Here is a 21,550-nt window from a genome sequence, read left to right as displayed (position 1 = left end):
CTCTTAGAAAATGTTCCATTTGACATTAATACAAATATTAAGGCAAAATGAATATAATAATAAAAAGATGTCTATATCTACAATTCAGAAGGAACCACAATAAAACAAATTAGAAGGGGACCACAATAAAATAAGTGTCCACAGGTTCAAATTAAGAAGAGAACTACCACAAGAGGTATCCACATGTACAAATTAAGTAGACGCTAATTATGTGTCCACATATGTCAAAAATCATTACTTAAAATAGAAAAAGGACAACCGAGCAAAACTGTAAAAAGACAATTGGACATTTGCTCTAAATTAAAAGGAGTATTATTAGATTTCATTTCAATATTACAATCAAAAATGATACATTCCTTCAATGATTAGTTGAGTTGATTACAAATGATCACTGATTTCTAAAACTAAAAACTATTACAACACAACTATTACACCCAAATTTCCTCCTTTCTTCTACGGTTTTAGTTTCGTATAAGGGGTTGCTAAATTTCCGACCCCCCTATAAGTTTCCCACAATAACTCATTCTAAGTTGCTGTTCTGGAAACCTCAACTATGTTCATATTCAATTCCCCAAAATTAATTTGCTTTCTGTAAAATACTCGGTAGTCAGTAGTAATACTCACAAACTCAAAAGATGGCTATGGAGTTCAGAAAAATATACTCTTTAAGATTCAGAATTGTAGTTCAGTTGTCAATTCTCAGAGGAGCTTTTGGGATGTTTGATTCTTGTATCATCTTCCTACTGTTCAACTGTTTCAGAATACTTGCTGCCAGGTACATGTATCAGTAACTCGCCGTCATCATCTTCGTTTTCTGCAATCCTAGAAGTTTGATTCTGTACAAAGGTTTAATGCACTATTGTTATAAATAGAATGTATGGATGTTGCAGTTTGAAAGCACAGCTAACAATATTTCATCTATAAGTAGTTGGCTATAATAGAGAACAAGAAAATAATAGTTGCCAATTGCAAAACTCAAGTTTCAACTAGAGGTGTTCAAATCAGACCCGATGACCTGATATTCAGCCGACCTTATAATCAAACCCGATTGACGCGACTTAAAAACCAATGTGGACAGAAGACTTGATTTTGACCGATCCGAAACACCTGACCCGAAATCGACCCGATAACCCAAATGAACACCACTAGTTTCAAAAGTTATTGACAAATAAGTCTCTTTCGGATTTCACCCTCTTGTAACCCCAATGTCATTAAGTGGCTCCTACTTATGCTGGGTTTGGAAGGATCAGACATACAGAACTTTATCTTTGTTAGTGATATCAAACCATGTACGCGGGGTTAGTATCTTTCTATTTCAGATTGTAGCACTACTAATGACACCCTTTTATCTGTTGAAATTCCATAGTTGCAATACAGATTAAATTTCAATCCAGCTCTTAGCATGTCTACATTCCTGACCCAATCCTTGAACTAAAGAATTATAGGTAGAAAATAAACTACCTGTTTAGCGTTTCTTCTTAAGCTGGTTAAGGCCTTTCTAAGTAGCTTTCTGGCCATACAACGTTCAGTGCGTTGTGCGGCAGTAACATCAGCATGACAGGCAACACATAGTGTCCTCATGTTTTCTAGAGTGCACTCACCTGCAAAGTTGTGAATAAACCTTGTGTAAAGTAGCTTGTACATGCAAATAGATGATCTGACCCTTGATTCTTTTAACTTATTACAAATTTACAATTAACAAATTAGAGAAAGAGGTGGTTAATATTGAAAAAAGGAGGAAGATCATTCCTCCATTCCAAAATAATAGGTCAACTTTTTGGAAATAAACAAGGATTAACATTTTTAACAATGGGGAAAATCAAAATACTTTTAAATATCTAATAATGAGCTCCATTTCAGAAGAGGGCAGATTGAACATTTTGAAAAGGTGATACTAAAACTATACTTTACCCATATAAAGTAAGCATTGATAGTTGATGTAGATCATTAAGAACATGAATTCTCTCAGGCAAGAAAACATGTATACTAAAAGAAATGTGATGTACCTCCTCCCAGGTACACGGCAATTTTGTGGTCTGCATGCCAGGCGTTGCCATCACTTGGATCACGAACAAGGTTCTCCAGCCTGAGAAGGTAATATTTCAAATTATTGTGATTCGGAAAAGGCAAAAAAGTGAAAAGGTTGCAGCAGCAACACCCAGATTGAATTTGATATTTTTCTGACGATGTATTTGGATATTCAGGACTCAGGAGTCACAACAGTACAGAGCAACAATATGATGTATGGAAACCTACAGTTTTTTGTGCTTTGTCAATTGTGGTGCCTCTCTTTGAATATACTTCTCACGATCTTCGGTCGTCAATGGCTTCATGTCCTGGACAAGCTTGTGGCAGTCCAGTTGACAGTTCGTACATATACCACGTTCGACTTGAAAAAGTTCCTGAATAACAATGTGTAGTGCTCAAAGGCAAAGAAAAATTGAAAGGCACTCAAATAGCATCGGTATTTGAGTTTAAGTTGCAAACCTGACGAAGGAATCTGCCACTAGTTCTTGAGCGATAGACTTCATAACAAGGAATCGAACAGAAAAGATCTAAAAAATCCTTCGGATTCTTGGCATTGATACCCCTGAAAACAAAAGGTTAATGTCTATAACTTGACATTTAGTAGAAGACTAAAGATGCTTTAAAAAGCATACTCACTGGCAAGGATTTTGGCAGAGCTTGCATAGGGGTTCATCCATAAGTGTCCACCACTGTAAATACTGTTTCTTCTTCCTGATACTATCACGAAGACAAACTTCCTTCAACACTGCATTAGATTGTAAAGGGTAACTTATTTGAGACAGTGATGTATGCCTTCTCTTGCTCCCTCCTTTGAGAAGTCCCTGTTAAGCACTCATAATATTAGAGAAGGGAACGATTCTTAAAACTAGAATGATATGTGAATAAATTTATGGCCACTGAGCGTACATTACTATCATGGCTGTCACTTCCACAGAGACGCAATAGTTCAATGGCTAGTGGAAGCTGCAAAGGCTTGTTTGACAACTTTTTCTTTTCAATGGGTTTCAGGTTCTTCCATTCGTTTATGAATCTCAGAATAGCAGTCTGGCAAGCTGGATTCCTCTTGATGAAGACAGGTGCCCATGCAGTAGAATCAGTAGATATATCCTCTAACCGAAAATTTTCCAATAAAGATATTGGTGTTGAATCTTCTCCAGGGGGATAAGTGCACAAGTGAACTCTTCCAGTATATTGGCTCACCTAAAACTCAGATAAATTATTCTCGTTTTTTTCGAAGAAATTAAAATTGCAAATAGCAAAGGTCACAACAGAACTAATGAACCAGTTATGAGAAAAAAGAGCAGGAAGTAACAAGAGTTTCATCTAGCATGATCAAAGTAAAACTATTAAAGTACTATAAGAAATTAAGAACTATACAGAATAAAAGCACCTATGACGTCATTGTTTATAGAGTATAAACACAGAAGAGCAATTGATAGATCATTACACAATCACTTACAGCATTGGCAGCTAATTGATAGAGCTATACAGTATTATTATGTGAGCTAACCAGAGGCCCAGAGTACAACGAAACCCAAGGAAAAAATAATACAGGAAAAGGATAACGATTTGCCAGCAGTCCATTCACCCAATAAGCCGCATCAGACTAGAGTTTCACCAAAGGGACCATGATAGGACACTTCAAATGTGTTAAATCACTGAAGTTTAGCATTTAACTATCATGTGCTAGCCATCCCAGCCCATTAATTTTCTTCCTAGAAGAACTAGAATACAATTCTAAAAATTTACTGCAAAAAGGAAAAAAGGCCAAATACACCAACATCCATACATTAGCAAATGCCAGATTATTTAGTTTGACTCAATTTCAGATCAACAAGCATATTAGACGGAAACACCAATTACTTCTTCAATACAAACTTTGAATTTCTTGCTTATATAGATAACTTAGGGTCTCTTCAACTTCAATTGCTGAAATTCTTGCTTGAATCAAATTAAAAAGAAAAGAATAGGGGCATATTGGTCATTTAGCTGGTTGAATGCACCTAGGCCATAGTGCAAAACATCGCCCATTTTGTAGTGAAAAATCTCGTATAAATTATGATCCTGTTGATAAAGAATAACAGCAGGCTTAAGCTTGTACATCTTCATGTACAGAATCTAATGGTATACATGAAAGATAGTGAGATAAGATAATTAGTTAGGAAAGAACTAATGAGTGGATTTGCTCAAGGAGCATAATGCATAAACAAAGCACGCTATAAGGGTAAATGTTTACCACAAATCGTAATGAATCCACATTCACTTTGACAGAGCTCTGAGGAAGAGTCAAACAATCAGGGTTATCCTTAGTTAAATCATCCATCTTATCACTGTTTTCATCAGCCTGCATAGCACACCAAAGTTGAGACTTGTCACGTATAAATGGACAGGAATAATCAAAAAAAGGAATCCCATTTGTAAATTGCAACATGAATAATGAAGATTTTAGGATATTTTTATTTGATCATGATTATACATTGTAAATTACGAACAATCTTATTTTCTAACATAATAATATGTTGATTGCTTGCATGTTAAGATCTAGTTTTAAAAAGCGCACCACGAGTGGAAGCTCTAGAAAAATCGCATTTCTTGGTTGGGTTCAACAATATATAGAAGGTGTGTGCTCTTGTGCGCACTTTGCTCTTTTTTGCACCTTGCGCTTTTGGTTATTTATTAGAAGAGGCTTTTTTAGATACTTTGTAATATAACAATTAGACAACAAAATTGTCTTCTTTTAGATTCTTGATCTTTTTTCTTCTTTTCCTATGGCTTCTTCAAAATATGTCTTCTTTTGTCATCTAGTTTTTTTTTTTTTTTTTTTTTTTTTGTGAGATTAACCATAGCTTCATCAAAGTAAAATCAAGAGAAGTCAAGGTGATAAGACCTTGAGGGAGAGGATCCCTACAAACGTTTTCATGAGCACCCCATGTATACCATCTTGAAACCATATGGGTAAAAATATTTCCAGCCCTACTAACATTATTACAAGGCAATTTCCATAGTTCTCTTATCTCTCATATTGGGAAGTTGCTTAGCATGACATAGACCTTCGATTAATATATGTCATGATCAAATTCACATAGGTGACGATAGGTGATCGGTATTTAAAATTTTTAAGGGTAATAAAGAACTCAAAAAAGTGGTAGATATATGCCAAAAATGGAAGTGAATGAATATCAGTTCGAAGGGTTGACGTACATGATTTAGAAATAGGTTTTGGTCAGTACAAGAAATTTTTTCGAAGTTGTCATCTTGATATTTGTTAGTTTGACTTCCTTTCAGTTCAGTTTCTAGAAACAAATGAAAGAAAATTTCAAAAAATGGATGGGATGTGGTCTACTATTCTTGCTTTTGGGATTTCCTATTGAGCAATACGGTATCAATTCAGAATAATGAACAATGTTGCTCCTGTCTAGGTGGGGTAAGCCGTAGGAGTGGTACACTGGTACCTTAATTTAAGTTAAATCAAGAAGAAAAAATAAAATCAAGACAAATATAACCATATTCAGAGCTTGTTGTCTATGTACAAAGTCAAAATAGTAATTCAGTTCTAAGCACATATAATTATTCAAGAAACGGATTTAATGCTGTAAAACATGCTTAGACAAGTTGCAAGTATTGATCACCATTGCAAATCTAGTTCACTAACCTTAACATCAACAGCATAATGAGCTTCACTATGCTGTACACTATCATCAGTTTGATGCTCTCCAAGTGAGGAAGCCACATAGTTTGACTCATCACGTTGGTACAAATTCTTGTGTCCAATGTTGGATACATTTTCGACCTGTCATTTAGTTGTTAGAAATGTATTTCAATTCAGAAGTCTATGTAGAATATGGACACTATACATTGATGGAACCCATTAACTTTCCGGAAAAAAGTGCAGAACACCAAGGAAGCTCAAGCCTGGTTTCAGCAAAGTTTCCACTAAACTTCCCATTGAAAATCATGTTCTGGACACTGAAAGATCTTTTTCAATGCTTTAATATCATTTCCCCTCTTTGTACACTATCCACAAAGTTCCGTTATATTCAGTCTACGTTTTAGCCCTATATTTCAGAGCTCACCGGTCCAAATCTCTCTTGCTAGGCACATACAGCAGTGTAGCAATGATTCTTAATTTAATTGAAAAGTGACAAATCCGTGTTCTATTTTCCTTCTTCAAATTCTTGATGAACAATGTCATCATCCTTTTTTGTTAGTGGTGCGCTTTACTTTCTGACTTTACAATAAAGGTTTAGAAGTTCGAGAGGAAGAAAGAACGAATACCAAAATCTCTCTTTTTGCATCGTACTTCCCATCAATTGTAGATGAAACGCATTGCATGCTTCTATTCAGCCTTCGCCAGCGAGATTCATCTGATGTATCCTAGAATATCATATAGCCTCAACAAAGTTAAACATGAAGGTCAAGCAATCTCATACAAGGGTGAGACAAGTGACAACCAAAACAAAAGACAAAAGCAGACCTTTGCACAGAATATATAAATGTTAACTGCATTGGTCTGCCCTCGTCTATGTGCTCTGTCCTCAGCCTAAACATGCAAACCCAAGTGTTAGAAAATTTAGGCTTGAAAAAAACTTCACTATGATTTAGCCATGCAGTTATACATATAGCAACTATGCGTGGTAAGTGGTATGGAATACTAATTTCAGCCAAGTGCCAACATATTTCAAATGCTATTAGAAAAAACTATTTTCTCTTTTCTTGATTGCAATCTTTTCTCCAACACAGAACCAAACAGCCATTGAATCTCAAACCCTATAATGTTCCCTAGAAAACGGCATTCAGCCCTCTATTGATTACCATTACCAGGGCAGCCATACCTCTACTGCAAGGAAGTTTTCACAGTAAATTACAAGAGGGTACTCTATTCTCAAGAGTGAATACTAACGCGTCGAGAGAAATGAAAAGTGTAAGCAAGAACCTGCTGCAAGGACGTTGGGTCCTTGGGGAGCTCCAAGAAGACCACATTCTGAGCCACTGAAAGATCAAGTCCGGCATAGCCAACCTGAATTCCGATAATTGCAATTTTGACCTACATGACATTATAGTTGAGCATGAATACAAGCCAACCAATGATAATGCCTGTAAAAAAATTTTGTTAAATTCCAAGATCTATAGTAAACCCTTTCAATGTCAAGCATTATCCAAATTAGACAAGAACAATTAGACAACTTAGAAGTACAAGTGTACAACTGCTATGAATTACAAAGAATGTAGCGTGTCGAGGGAACACTAGCCTCCATTAATTTTATTCTGCAAGGGGAAATCACCCAAAAGGCAATAGGATGACTACATTGGAATATGAAAGGGGATTGATAAGATATCTACAAGCAAACTCATATAGATGGAAAGTTAATTTTCAACACTGACTGACAGGGTAAAGAAAAAAAGGACCTCTTTTGATGACTGGAATGATTTGACAGCTGTTTGTCTGACACCATCTTGTACATTACCATCAATGCGTACAAAGGCAATGCCTCTGTTAATAAAAAAGGCCTGAAAATAGAAAGACCATCATAAGAGAAATAATAGAGATACATATGTATAGCATTTCCCGAAACCAAATCACAATCTAATATTTTCAAATTCTTTTCCATGCTTACCTGTGATGTCTAATATCTAACTGTTAAGTATTTAACACCATTTCAACTTTGAAAATCATTTTGGATTGTTTGCTTAGTTGCAGGAGTATATGTGACGATCAATTCCATGAAAATGATCAAGTTTTAATGGCTATTTGATCAATTCCCAAGGAAATGGAAGTCACCAATGTGTCTAACATACAAAGAAGTTTCTTAGCTTGGACTAAATAAGTGGGCCCCCATGTTCTCACCTAACATTGGCAATTGTCCACAAAGAGTTGGCACTATCACGAAAGAATAAATCTTATTTTGGGATTTCACAATTACTTGTTTGCTGTAAATTTCATCCACCAATTAACATAACCACCACATGTTACCAAAATTCCAAAGTGCAACTGTACTTTTCGTGCCCTTTTTCAAGTGATCTCATTGAATCAAACAGAGCCTAAATTGACAACATCTGAGCAAGAAGAAAATAAGAGCTCACCTGCAATCCATCTAGGACCTTGAGATGGTGTGCAAATATTATCATTTTATGAGAACTTTCATTTCCATCAGCATTATTCAAGTCATCTGCTTCAGCCACAATAGGGTGAAGGGAAAGCCACTCAATAAATCCAGAGACCTTAGAAAGACCAACTACTTGATCAGAGAGTGGTCGAGCATGCCCTCCATTGTCTGCGGTCAAAAGGAAAAGACATCAGCTAGAAGTGAGAAACATTTTTATCCTATTTCTTTTTGAAACCTGAACCACCTTCTAGCACATTATCTTATTTCTTTTGCTGCTTTATCACATTTACCATATCAACATATACTAGTCGAAGCATGCAGGAATCATTCTAACATTATTTGCCAAAACAATCATGATAGGCTAATGGCATTCATTTAAGTGATGAAAAGTATCAAGCCTAATCAAGAGCCTAAATTTGACACTTAAACCATCTATAGAATCCAAAACAAGGTATATACAAGAAAACACAAAGCAGACTTTACTGCAATTAGAAGAACATGCAGAAATGACGGTAAACTGTAACAAAACAGTCACGCTAACAAGTTACAACTAAATCCAACATTTTCATTTAAAAAAAAGAAACAATGTACAAGAAAGAACAATGGTCTTGCTATTATGTAATATAATTTAAAATCCTGTGCATCTCAAAATCGGAGCTTTTCATGTGCGAATACAAATTTTGTATATAAAAGAAACAATGAACAGGAAAAGGAAACCAACCAAACCCCAAATCAGAAAGAATTTACAAAGACTACAAGACAGCATTAAACACCTATGTCTATTAATTTGGAAATCCAGAAGCCTAGCAGAACCAAGATTAATGAATATAAGAAAATTAAAAGCCACAAGAGGACTCATTAGATGCAGATACTCATAAAAACTCTACACAGAATCCAAGGGAGTCTCTAAGACTCCGGACAGTATTTGCATCTACGAAAAATCACGTATGAACCTCAACTTGGGTCTTGGAAGCAAAGACAACAAATAAACATGTCATTAGAGCTTGCATTGATGCCAGCATGAAGAAATGTCTAAAACTGCTTGCTTGCTTGCTCTAGTTGAATCATGCAAATAATTAAGAATAACATAAAGCCGTACTCAATTGAAACATTCTCTTCTATATAGTGAGGTCATATTCACAAGAACAGAGAGCTCAATTTCAAAAGAAAAAAAAAACTCCAAAATAGATGCAAGGACAATATGTAGAGAAAACATGACAGATTCATATGGCTAGTTTAGCAGTATCCGAGTCTGAACCAGCTGCTTTAGCAGTAACATTTGTACATTCATGAACTAATACAAATTTATAACAATCAGATCATGTGTCTAAAGGCAAATTAACTACATAGTACATACAAAAAGGACTTAATTTAGACATACATGTTTAGAAGCATACTAATGGATGGAACATTACATCTAAAAGTTCAAAAGTAGTTCATAAGGGTTTCTGTAATGATTTCAAAATTTATTAAGGCAAAGCTGAACACGAAAATGAACACACAAAAACAAATACCAATAGCAAACAAGAAAAAGGAAGACAATAGGACGAAAAAATTGGTATTGCAAAGAAACTTAAATCTCATATCACACAGTTCATCATTTTTACCAGCATCAATGGTATTTCGTGACTCTTCCAGTTCTCCAACAGCATTTTTAGCAAAAGCAATGTCTGACTTTTTCAGAGATAACCTTATTATCTGTCGACGTTTAGGAGGTAACTGCACCAGCAAATGCTCCTTCAAGCGACGTATCTAGAAAAATTTCAGCACACACAAGTAAATCGGAAATTCCACTGATACAATTACTAAGCTGTCATATCACATATGAAAGAAGTTACCACATTGGCAAGGCACCAGGCGGATACTAGTTGAATTTCCAGAATCTATTCCTAAAATTTAGGAATGTCAGCAAGAGTTAACTTTAAAACCCTACGAAACCCTCCAATAGCCTTCTTCAGGAAGACATGATCACATAACCCCAATTTCTGACAACAATCCTCTCCTAGCAAAAAAATGAGCTGAAATCTTAATTTACTACCTTGACCAACCTTTATACTCCCTCTGTTCCTTTTGTTTGTCTTTACTAGAAAACTTCCCCTAATTGGTATATACTTTTCTCTATCATACCCCTATTGTTCCATCTTTAGGTCCCACTAACTCTGACTAATTACCTCACCAACCTTTCTTTATTATATTTCTCTCTTTATCCTTAAGGCCTTAACCCACCAAATGAAAATTATACACCACAAATACCCCATCCTCCTTTATATATGAGGCTGAAGGAACAGGAAATAGAAAAAAGGAAGGTAGTAAAGTCTACTAGACAAGTTTCATATGGACATGATTAAATAGTCTTATCAAAACACCAACAGCCAACCCTACCCTAGCCCAAATTTACTTTTATTGATATGACAAGGAGACGGGTTAGAACATGAGTATAGATCATGCACTATGCAATGTAAGAAACCGCATCCCAAATAACCAGGGCAAAGGAAACCCTCCTCTAAGAAAATTTGAAAGATGGTTGAAGCCCTTGAATATCAATTGCTTGGCTAGAAGTTTCCAAGGACCCTGATGTCAATGAGTGATGACTAATTTACAAAGATATTACAATGTACTGAGTCAGTTATTGCCCTTTTTGAGATTATTAGTGCTCTACCAATGCCCCATGGATTTCACAAAAGGATAAGAAAAAAAAGAAAAAAAATAAAAGCCTTCCTCTGTTGTCAAATGAGCTTTCCATATTATTTTAAATCATGTTCTCTGCCTTATTCCCCTACCACTTCACAGCTATGCTTCCTCTATTGTCTTTCTTATTGGTATAATAAATATCTCTATAAATCTTGTAACAACTTGGTTTAACATATTTTCCTAATTGCTTGTGATTCGAGACTAATTACTTTATAGGAATCAATGTAGTAAGTTTCACTATCAATGTAAGATACATCCCAATCCATGTGACTGATACTTCCCAATGAAGTCGTATTTTGTATTTCCCAATTTACCTAATTGTTTTTCATCGAACAAAGATTGAAAAAACTCTCCTTAGAAGATATAACTTCCAGAGGATAGTAGTTTGAACCCGACAAGCACCAAGAAAAGGAACGCAGAGCTAGAACAATGTAAAATTGTTTGCAGATTCATGACCCTGGCAAAGATGTTGACATGTTGTCAATCACCATGGGGAGAGGAAGGGTTACATAAAGAAATGGTAAGAAAGTGATAAATTCTCCATGGATATTTAGAGTAAGATCATCAATATTTAAAATCTAAAACTAAAGCATGAAAAATAATTCAAACTTTAAAGCAATTGAAGTTGCTGAGCAATTCCAAAAGACTTCAGTCATATCATAACTATTTTCTCTCTCCCTACTATCCTTTATTTGTTGGGTCGCTAATTTCTATTTTCAACTAATTTATGCATGCTCACATAAGCCCACTAACCGAATTATATTTCTTTCTGCGTCACCCCCTAATCCTGTAACTGAATGCCTGGATCAACACAGCAGTGTTCAACATTAACTACAAAAATACAAGCATCTACATGAAACAATCGTCAAAAGACTTAAAAGTTCCTCACAACCTAAAACCACGGTCAAATATATATATGAAATGGGTATTGATCCCAGAAAGAAATCTCCAAAATTAGCCACTGAAGAATTTAGAACACTAGAAAGCTCCAAAATGCAGGTAAAAAGGTACATGACAACAGATCTCAAAATGCAGGTAAAATGAAAACAGCTATAATAAAAACCATCATCAAATTGAGAAAAGAGATAGACCATGACAGTTTGTTTGAGTAAAACATTCAGCTCCTCCAAGCGAGTACCCTTCGACACATCCTACATCATTTGGAAGAAGATTGGGTTATATAAGAAAATCAAATACCATACATCAGAGGATCTTGCTAAATTTCAATTACATACTCAAAACAAAAGGACATGAAGTGATGGCGAAATTAACTAAAGCTTAATAGCATTAAAAACATAAGTGAAAAAAGAATGGATCACTGGTTCTCTATAGCGAGACAAGGCAACCAATACACTAGTTAGATAGATTGAAGCCCCATGGCAGCAATAAGGCTCTATGCATGCGAGCTTCGTCATGGAATATCAAGATCAGATATTTTCTTAAGAAGGATTTTGTTTTCAAATCTTCATGGGTCAAGCCCAACTTAACTTTTAAAATGGTGTGAGGTCAGAGACATAATAATAACTCTTGGAAAGAGCTCAATGCCTCAGAGACATAATAATAACTCTTGGAAAGAGCTCAATGCCTCAATCTACTATAGGTGTCATTCAATAACCGGGGAAGTAGGAAACACACCATTCCCAAAAGAAAGGATTACTTGCACTGGGATCCTAGAAACCTCTACTAATTACGTAAAGTTAGACGTGGCAATTATTTGGGTTTGACTACATAAAGACACTTCTGCCATACGACCCAAAGAAGTCCTTAGAATTAAATGAGATTTTGTAGATAATACAAGCTCTTTGATCATTAGGTGAAACTAGCACGATAGGAATCAGGTCATATCATGGAAAAAGATCGCGGTCGCGGATGTGTTTGCTGAAACGGTTGCGGTGTTGCGGAAAACGCTATAACGGAGAAATAACGCGAATCGCAGCCGATGCGGTGTGATTTTCGGAAAAAAAAATCACATAAGGACTTTTGCACTTATAATTGCATTTTAGTTGTTGAACTACTATTATTATGCAATAATATGCAACTTGCTATTATAATTGCAATATTTGATTCTTTTAGTGTATAATTAATTAACTTATTAGTTATTAGTTAATTATTTTGTTTATCAACTAAAATTATGAGTAACTATAAATTAATTAATCGTAATAATTAAAGTTAATGGGTATTAATAAAAATTTAACGGGAAGACAAATAACGTTGTAATGGTGAAATATTGTTATAACGGTAAAATAACGAGCATTACACGTTATATAACGGTCAACGCGGCGTTTTGACTATGAAATTTTGTGAACCGTTAATATAACGGGATTTAACGTCGTGGAAACTTTCAAACAGGTTCTATAACGGGCGTTTCATAACGTAAGGGGATAGTTTTCAAACCATGGGTCATATCTCTCTATATATTGTATACAAGGAAAACTAAGGGCAAAAGCTAATCATCAATATCACACTATGGAGAATAGTTTGACCATTTGCATCCTAATTTGATAATTTAAAATAGCATGCGTTTCCAGAACAATTGACATAAATCCTACATTTGAGAGGTAACAAGATAGTCAAAATTCAACGAAAGGACATTAACTTTACCATGAATGTATGCCCTTGAAAATCTTTGACAAACTTTGCAGAGCAATAAGTTTTTGCAAACTCAAACTTGTCCTTACCTAGCAGACCAGGCCTAAATGAAAACAAAATCACCATTATCAACTGACATGACCTATAACAGCAGGTTTGTTCTCCAAGAGATAATTTTATCGAAGGCTCACCATAACATATTTACTTGATGATAGATATCAAACGGTCTATGATCACCTAGCAAGAATTTGATTGTTAATATATTTATTGCAATTGAAAAAGTTAAGTACACATAAAACAACATGATCAGATATGGATGTAACCTTGACAAAGATGGAGTTCCAGACAGAAGAATTAAGCGTTCAGCTAGCGATGCCACACCAATAACAGCTCTTATCTGCTCACAAGAAAATTATTAGCCCAAGTTGTATCATTAAACAAACGGCAATAGAAGAAATAACATGATAAATGATGTACATGTAGATCATTAATAAATAGTCAATCGCCTATAGCCTATAGCCAAGTTTCTAATCAATAAAAGGTTAGCAAAATTGAAATGAAAATCTTGTCTTAACATGCCTTGCTCTCTCTACAGACTAGCTATGTATTCTACTCTTATCCTATTCTTTGTTGCCACTCTACCATTCTCTAACAGAATTTCACCCTTTAACTCCTCTTTAGGTACTAACTTGGGCTTTCTTGTTCCTCCTTGTCTAGGTGACTGCAAGTGTCTAGGGGTGGACAGGTGCTGCTGAATGACGCAAGTCTGTCCGTTGGGTCAAGGAATAAGCATAAGTTATATTAATTGGATTATTAGTGGGGCGGGCTATTAACGGAGCAGGTCATAATTGGACCTTTTTAAAGTGCCAATAACGGATTGTATTATGTATAGGTCAACAATTGGTTTGTAAAAAATAGAGGGTCAAAGTACATTTTGAATTATTCTCTTGCTTCTCTTTTCAAAATCTCCATTTGTAGTATGTTTTCCCTCTTCCGTTTAACCTTTGGGCTTTGGGTACCAATACATTTGAGAGACAGCTTCATGTTTTGAGGTTGTCAAAGCTACTTCTTTCAATGAGAATAACGATAATGGTGATATTGATCATCCTCGCCCTTATGATCTCAATCGTGCCTTTTTCTTCTCTACCGACTACCGAGATTTTCGTTTGATCTAGTCTAAATTTTTGGTCTTCTGTTTTTGTGCTTCTCATTCCATATAGTATAAATTCATTTAACAGCATAATGTACAGTTCATTCATTCTTCCACAATAGTCATCCAAGCTCACCAGCTAAAGCTTTAAGGTATTCTAATCCTACCAGATATATTACTAGAATCAAGTACAATTCAAGAGTACTTGATCATGCTATCATAGCAAGATCAGAATCATAACTTCACTGATAAAAAAAATTCAAATATGCAATCTACAAATACTACAATCCTAAATCTGGCCAGCCAAAGACCCCTTTAAAAATACTTGGCCCACAACCCGCCCCACACCTGACAGCACATTTTGTTGTCATGCTTTCGACAAGGCCCAACACTCCCACATCCTACCATTAAACGGCCACATTCACACACTAATAGCATGACAAAATAACAACCATTGGATGATTGAGATTTTATTAAATCTCTAAACCTACAACATATTTAATATTGGATTTCCAGAAAGCAATTGTCTATACAATGGCTTTGACTTGAACAAAAACCTAATTCTTTGAAAAGAAAGTGAAAAAAACATTGCGAGTGAACCGTGTAGTTGTTACTTGTTTGTAGAAGTGAATTGGAAAGATATGTACGAAACACATTACCATTTACCATTGACATGCTTTTAATCTAAAAAAGATAAAGGGCTCTTGATCAATATCATAAATTCTAAAGAACTTCAATTCTACTTCTACTATACCAATTCTTTTCCTATTATGTACTTAAAACAATGGCATTGAATTCCTATTTAATTTAGATACAAAACAGCACCATCTTTATAGTAAGGTTATCAACACACTTAATGCCCCTCTGATAACAAAGGCAACAAAACCAAGATAATTGAGAAGCCTAAGTGAGTGATAATTGATTTGAAAGAGTAAATCCAGAGGAGCTTACTATTCAGATAAACATAGGAGCTGAAATCAACTCAACAGTTTTTTAAATTCAACTTGTTCAGATAACGCATCCTTCTTCACAAAAGTTGAGGGCTTAATGACTTATAAAATTATCACGTTGATAATTAAACAATGAAAATACAAAACTCTTTACAAAAAAATAAGGGATATTGAAACACCCAAACAGAATCACAATCAATTTTTTTAAATAGGGTTAATTCCAAATAAAAATCGGAGAAATGGTTCACCTCTCTAGGCTCTAATTTCTTCTTAGAACACCGTATATGATGTGATTCATCAATTATGACAATTTCCCATCGCAACTGCATTATACTTTCTTTCAAGCGACTCAGCATTGTATATGAAATGACCACAATTTTCGGACGTCTCTTCAAATGCACAGGATTGTCTTTACGACCAAACACTGAAGGGAAATGTTCAAGTGTGAAATTAAAGATGATTAGATAAATATGCTTGTTAATTGTCTTTATAGTGCAAATTGTTAACAAAATCTTCCCTAAAATTCATACGAAAACGGCTACAACAAAAATTGATGAAAATAATTCACGGAAAAAATTTACAGCAAGGGTAAAAGGGAAGGTCGAACAAAGTTAAAGTCCATAATTTTCCAAAAGAATCCTGATAATTCTCACCATCAACACTATATAAAATCAACAGAAGACATTTTATAAGTTATTCTAAGCTTCTCTCCTTCTCTCCAAATATATTGATCAAAGCTTTTCCAAAATAAGTTAACTCTTTTCTAATCTTAAATAAACAAAAATATCAATACCTATATAGAGAAAAAAAATAAATAGTTATTAGTAACCCTTGTGTTCCCTAGTGATGTTTATATAGTTTCTATTCCTTTTATTCTATAATATTATTTAAACTTAAGACTTTGTGTCTTCCTAATTTGTGTCTTCCTACAAAATGTTTTTACACCTCTCCTTGTGCAAATACCCAACATTGCTACATTAGCTATAAATATTATAAGGGGGTCAAAGGGAATAACTAAGAGATAAAAAATGGTATCATATCGACACATGTTCTGCTTGAAAAACGTGTTTGCTAGTTGCTACACAAGTTCTGCAAACATTTTTTGTTGTGTGAACCTAACATTGTACCTAAGGGAAGTGATAAGAAAGAAATTTGCTACAAAATTAAATCGGACTACGATAAATCTTGGTTCTACGAAGAACATATTTGCTTTTGGGAAACTCCTAGCGGAAACTTATAGAATGTCTTTTTAAAAAGAACAGTTAGTTTGTCCACCTAGATCTATGACTATAAAAATAAATACATGAAAAAAAAAAACAATCTTTTCAATAACTCAAAAGTAATTGTGGGCCTTTTTAATTAATTTATATTTATATATTAATGTATTTATAAATATATATATATATATATATATATATATATATATGAAGATGTAGGATTAAATAAGAAGGCTACTTATAATAAGGACAATGATTTTTTTGTCACTATGTATGAAAAAAGGTTATTATGCTATAAAATAGGAACATTTCTCAAAATTACCCCTTTATATAATTAATTGTGAATTACAACCTTCAAGTTTAGAGCTTTTGCAAATTACAACCTTGATGTTTTCTTTTTACGAATTACAGCCTCGAAAGTATCAAAGTGTACATCATTCAAGCCAAGTGACCGTTGACCAACCCACATGATCTTTGACCAGCCTAAATGACCGTTGACCGTTACTAATCACCTTTGACTTTTGTTGACCACCCCTAATCACCTTTGACTTTCTTAATTACCAATTGTACCCATCTGTTTTAGCACTTTAACGTCGTTTTTACCGATCATAAAGATATTTTTTTCAAAAAACGGACATCCCGATCATTCTTATGGGATAATTTTTTTGAAAAACAAGTCAAAACAAGTATTTATTCGCCTATTTCCTTACACGTAAACCGAAAAAGATATTAAACGTCATTTTTACCCATCATAACGATATTTTTTCAAAAAAAGAACGTCACGATTACCCTTATGGGTTCACTCTTTCGAAAATCCGTTCGAAACAAGTACTTATTCACATATTTCTCAATACATAAACTGAAAAAGATAGTTAACGTCATTGTTACCATCATAACAATTTTTTTTCAAGAAACGGCCGTCGCGATTACCTTTATTGGGTAACTCTTTCGAAAATAAGTACTTGTTTCAACCGCATTTTGACATAGTTACCCCAAAAGAATAATTGCAACGTCCGTTTTTTTTTTAAAATAGCGTTATGATGGGTAAAAATGACGTTAACTATCTTTTTCGGTTTACGTGTCGGGAAATAGGCGAATAAGTACTTGTTTGACCGGATTTTCAAAAAAGTTACCCCATAAGGATAATCAGGACATCTATTTTTTGAAAAAAATATTGTTATGACAGGTAAAAACGGCGTCTAAGTGCTAAAACACAAAGGTGCAATTGGTAATTAGGAAAGTCAAAGGTGATTAGGGGTGGTCAACAAAAGTCAAAAGTGATTAGTAATGGTCAACGATCATTTACGCTGGTCAACGGTCATGAGGGTTGGTTAACGGTCACTTGGCTTGAATGGTGTACACTTTGATGCTTTTAAGGTTGTAATTCGCAAAAAAACATCACGGCAATTAATTTGCAAAGGCCCTAAACTTGAAGGTTGTAATTTGCAAAAAAAAAAACAGGTCACTTGGCTTGAACGGTGTACACTTATGTGCAAGAAAAAACATTTCTCTAAGCATTGTACGGACACCAAAGGCACAAAATTCAATAAAATCAAAAAACCGAATACATAACATATTAGCATTTGTTTTTCACAAAAGCACACCAAAGCATGTAAAGCCCCGTGTGACTTAGTGCACCTCGTGATTTTTATTGCAAAGAGACAAAAAGGCAACAGCATAGTGCAGAAATGCTATTTTGATTGCAATTGTAGTAACGTGTATGATGCGATAATCATACTACAAAATATTGACCAAAACCATGACTTTTTGCACCTAGAATTAAAAACCTTTACGACTCGACCAATACGATACGGCCTGGTTTTCCTCTACAAACAAGATTGCACAAACACATGCTTGCAATACAGCATAATCAAGCCAATGCAAAACATTAACCATAGCACACCTTATAAGCTTGCCACCCAAAAAAAAAGGGTAAATGAGATGGTTTAAAAAAAGTAATAAGACAAAGATAGGTAGCATTTAATGCTCAAGAAACTAAAGTATGGATCTTCCGAAAAAAATTACCAAGGTGAATATCTTGTGGCAAATAACATGGAAGCCAATGTTCCAATTCTTCCGCCCAAGAATATCGCAAGATAGCAGGGCAAACCACTAGTATTGAGCCTTCATCGGCAAAGCAGCTTGCAATAGCAATTGCCTAAAATCCATGTCAAATTGTGAGAATAATGTCGATTAAATTCCAAAAAAACAACAAACAATAGGATACATCTTTGCACTAGCATTGAACTTAATAAGTAAAATATTTCAAAAATAAATCACACTTGCACTAAATAGTTCTTATACATTACAACTATCGCAAATCCTATAAAAAAGCAACTGGAAAAGGAAAAGAAGCAAGCCTTTAATTGTGATATACTCAAGAATGTTAAAGACAAAAGCCCTCAAGTCTCACATTATTCTGTCATTGTTGTTCTTTATAAGCTTTGAAAGTAGGTTTGCATATTACTAAATACATTAGCCTCTTCTGCACTAATCATGATGCACGTCGGCAAAAGTTCCAATAGCAATTTTGCAAAGGTACACCTTAAGAATACAAAAGAAGCACTCCCCCTGCCCTTCCAATTGTCTTGAACCTTTCACAAAAAAGCATTCATTAAATGTAAACAAACGGACAAAGACGACACTAATGGGAATGGATATTGTATAAGTCAATATAACACAACTGGGCATACTTCCGCCATATTAAAAAAATTTAGATGAATTGTATTTTAACTTTTTTAAGTAGTGATAGTTCTAATGATGAAAAAGTCCCTCTTGATTTAAAAAGAAGGTACTAAAAGTTGTCAATTTCAAAACTATGTCGGCAAATAATACTCAACAGTATATACAAGTAATGTGTTGTTACGATTCTTTGTGCCACCATTAATGTTTAAATATTCATTCAATCAACTCGGCATAGATAACTCCAAACTAGGCAAGTATAGGAAGTGAAAAATCAAAGTTAGAGCTACCTGAAGGGTCTTTCCAAGCCCCATCTCATCAGCAATAAGACACCGACCCCCCCTTTGCAATCCAAATTTAAGTCCGTCAATCTGAAAAGGTAAAAGAGTATCTAACAATTTTCTTGGTAGTTTCTTTATCAGTTCCTCAACCTTCTCATCGGACAAATGCTCGGGCCAACATGGTATCCATTGTCCTGAAACATAGGGATGAGAAAGATTTTGCATCACATTATAAGTTGTCCATGGTATTTCTTCAACTACAATGTCCTTGTAGTTCTTTAAGCATTTAACAACTGCATCATAATCTCTAAGTTTATAAACAGATGCCTCCCCACCACCATGAATTTGCGTATAATGCTCCAACATAACCTGGTGAAAAGGATATCATTAAATGACATAAGTTAGTGAAATCTTTCAAAGTCAGTCAATTACACTACTGAATGCTCATAGGAATCTCAACCACTAGTTATGAACATAATTTGAGGTAAGAACAGAACTAGACTCATAGCTTTGCATTGTTGGTCATCACACAACTACCAAAGGGCATCAAGCACCAAATAATAGATGAACTCTCAAAGAAAACATAACACAGTTAATAATAATTATTGCATTTCTAATAAAATTGTTCAAGTTCTTTTTAATCTCAGACTCCACAAAAACTATATTTATAAAGCAAAACAGGATAAATTATCAAAATGTATGCCACAGAATACATCAAATTTTACCATAAACTCAACCAGGATAAAGTACCCCTATGTCAATATTCAATGGGGCTAAAGTTTTGTAATTCATAGGTTTCAAATCAGGATAGACTATAGTAAAATGATTACTAAACCATGTACAATTCTTACTTTACATGAGTTGCATTGCATATGATATTGCTAGGAGAGTCAATCCTAAACAATCTCTTAGTTATCACTAAAGAAGGTAATAAGGTAAGGTTGCATGCATTTCAACCCAACTCTCACTTTAGTAAGGCATTGGTCGGGGTAATGGAATTAAATTGAATTGATGCCACAGAATACATCAATTTTGCCATGAACTTCTAATTTACACCACCACCACCACCACCACCTACCCTCGATTTCTTATAAAATGAAATCCACCAATCACTCAAACAAAAAGCAAAACCCAATTAAATTAAAACCCAACAAATAAATAAACTTCCAAGAAACCCCAAGTCCTTACATTTGAAAGGCAACCCTCTAAAACATTGAAACACTTAGCTTGACCCGGAAAAGGAAACCCTTGAAGAGAATCAGGAGTAATGGAGAATGAATCAGAAGAGCATATTTCAAGTCGAGCCAGAAACCTTAAAGGAGAAGAATGGGGTTCTAATTTGGGGAAAACAGGCGTAATCGTAGATGGGTTACTTAGTTTTCGAGATTTGAATAATTTCCAGCAATCATTTGATGCTTTTGGGTTTAGAGGATTTGAAGAAGAATAATTTTGTTGGGACAAAAAGTTTTTGCGTTTGGCTAATGCACGCAAACGATTAGCTTCGATCCTTTGTTTATCTTTTTCTGTAAGTTCTGGTGATGGAGGAGATGTGTTTTCTTCTTCCATGCCCGTCGCAGGAAAAAGAGCAAAAGGCTTCCTACTGGTATGTTCTAAGGCGGGCAGTGTCGTTTGAACTTTTTAATTTCAACTTTGAAGACAGTAAACTTGCAATTCGAGTTCATCAAATGGTTTATAATGAAGAGTATAGTGATCTGAACACACGTGTCAAAACGGTCTGGCCCGCAAATTTTCGGCCGGGTCATTTTGATCTCGTTAATTATGAATGAAAATTTGAAATAGATACGTAAAATTATCAAAAAAAAAAAAAAAAGAAAAAACACATTGAGCTATGTTTCAA

The 21,550-nt window shown here is 34.6% G+C and overlaps 1 protein-coding gene across 1 annotated transcript; it reads right to left on the bottom strand.

Moving 5' to 3' along the window:
- Positions 1-269: 269 nt before the first annotated feature.
- Positions 270-21,353, bottom strand: LOC130798224 (uncharacterized). Its single transcript, XM_057661125.1, has 23 exons — positions 20,881-21,353; positions 19,702-20,061; positions 18,755-18,887; positions 15,761-15,936; positions 13,736-13,809; positions 13,604-13,639; positions 13,425-13,515; positions 11,915-11,974; positions 9,740-9,884; positions 8,110-8,300; positions 7,435-7,536; positions 6,962-7,072; positions 6,503-6,568; positions 6,304-6,402; positions 5,681-5,818; positions 4,265-4,372; positions 2,935-3,228; positions 2,665-2,849; positions 2,488-2,590; positions 2,257-2,402; positions 2,007-2,086; positions 1,462-1,601; positions 270-836 (listed from the first exon to the last, which is right to left on the bottom strand). Exons 1-23 carry the CDS (start codon positions 21,256-21,258, stop codon positions 741-743), a joined length of 3,312 nt encoding a protein of 1,103 aa, XP_057517108.1. The 5' UTR covers positions 21,259-21,353; the 3' UTR covers positions 270-740.
- Positions 21,354-21,550: the final 197 nt, after the last annotated feature.

Source organism: Amaranthus tricolor, chromosome 13, assembly GCF_026212465.1.
Source record: "Amaranthus tricolor cultivar Red isolate AtriRed21 chromosome 13, ASM2621246v1, whole genome shotgun sequence".
Lineage (NCBI taxonomy): Eukaryota > Viridiplantae > Streptophyta > Magnoliopsida > Caryophyllales > Amaranthaceae > Amaranthus > Amaranthus tricolor.
This window is presented reverse-complemented; position numbering and strand designations above follow the sequence as displayed.

What these genes read in the sequence shown, in the direction of transcription:
- LOC130798224 (XM_057661125.1), bottom strand. Translation starts at nt 21,258, where the DNA reads ATGGAAGAAGAAAACACATCTCCTCCATCACCAGAACTTACAGAAAAA. An exon ending in GCCACAAGATATTCACCTTG is followed by an intron (nt 15,937 to 18,754) that starts GTAATTTTTTTC and finishes ATTTCCCTTCAG; the next exon opens with TGTTTGGTCGTAAAGACAAT. An exon ending in TTGACAAAGCACAAAAAACT is followed by an intron (nt 2,087 to 2,256) that starts GTAGGTTTCCAT and finishes TTACCTTCTCAG; the next exon opens with GCTGGAGAACCTTGTTCGTG.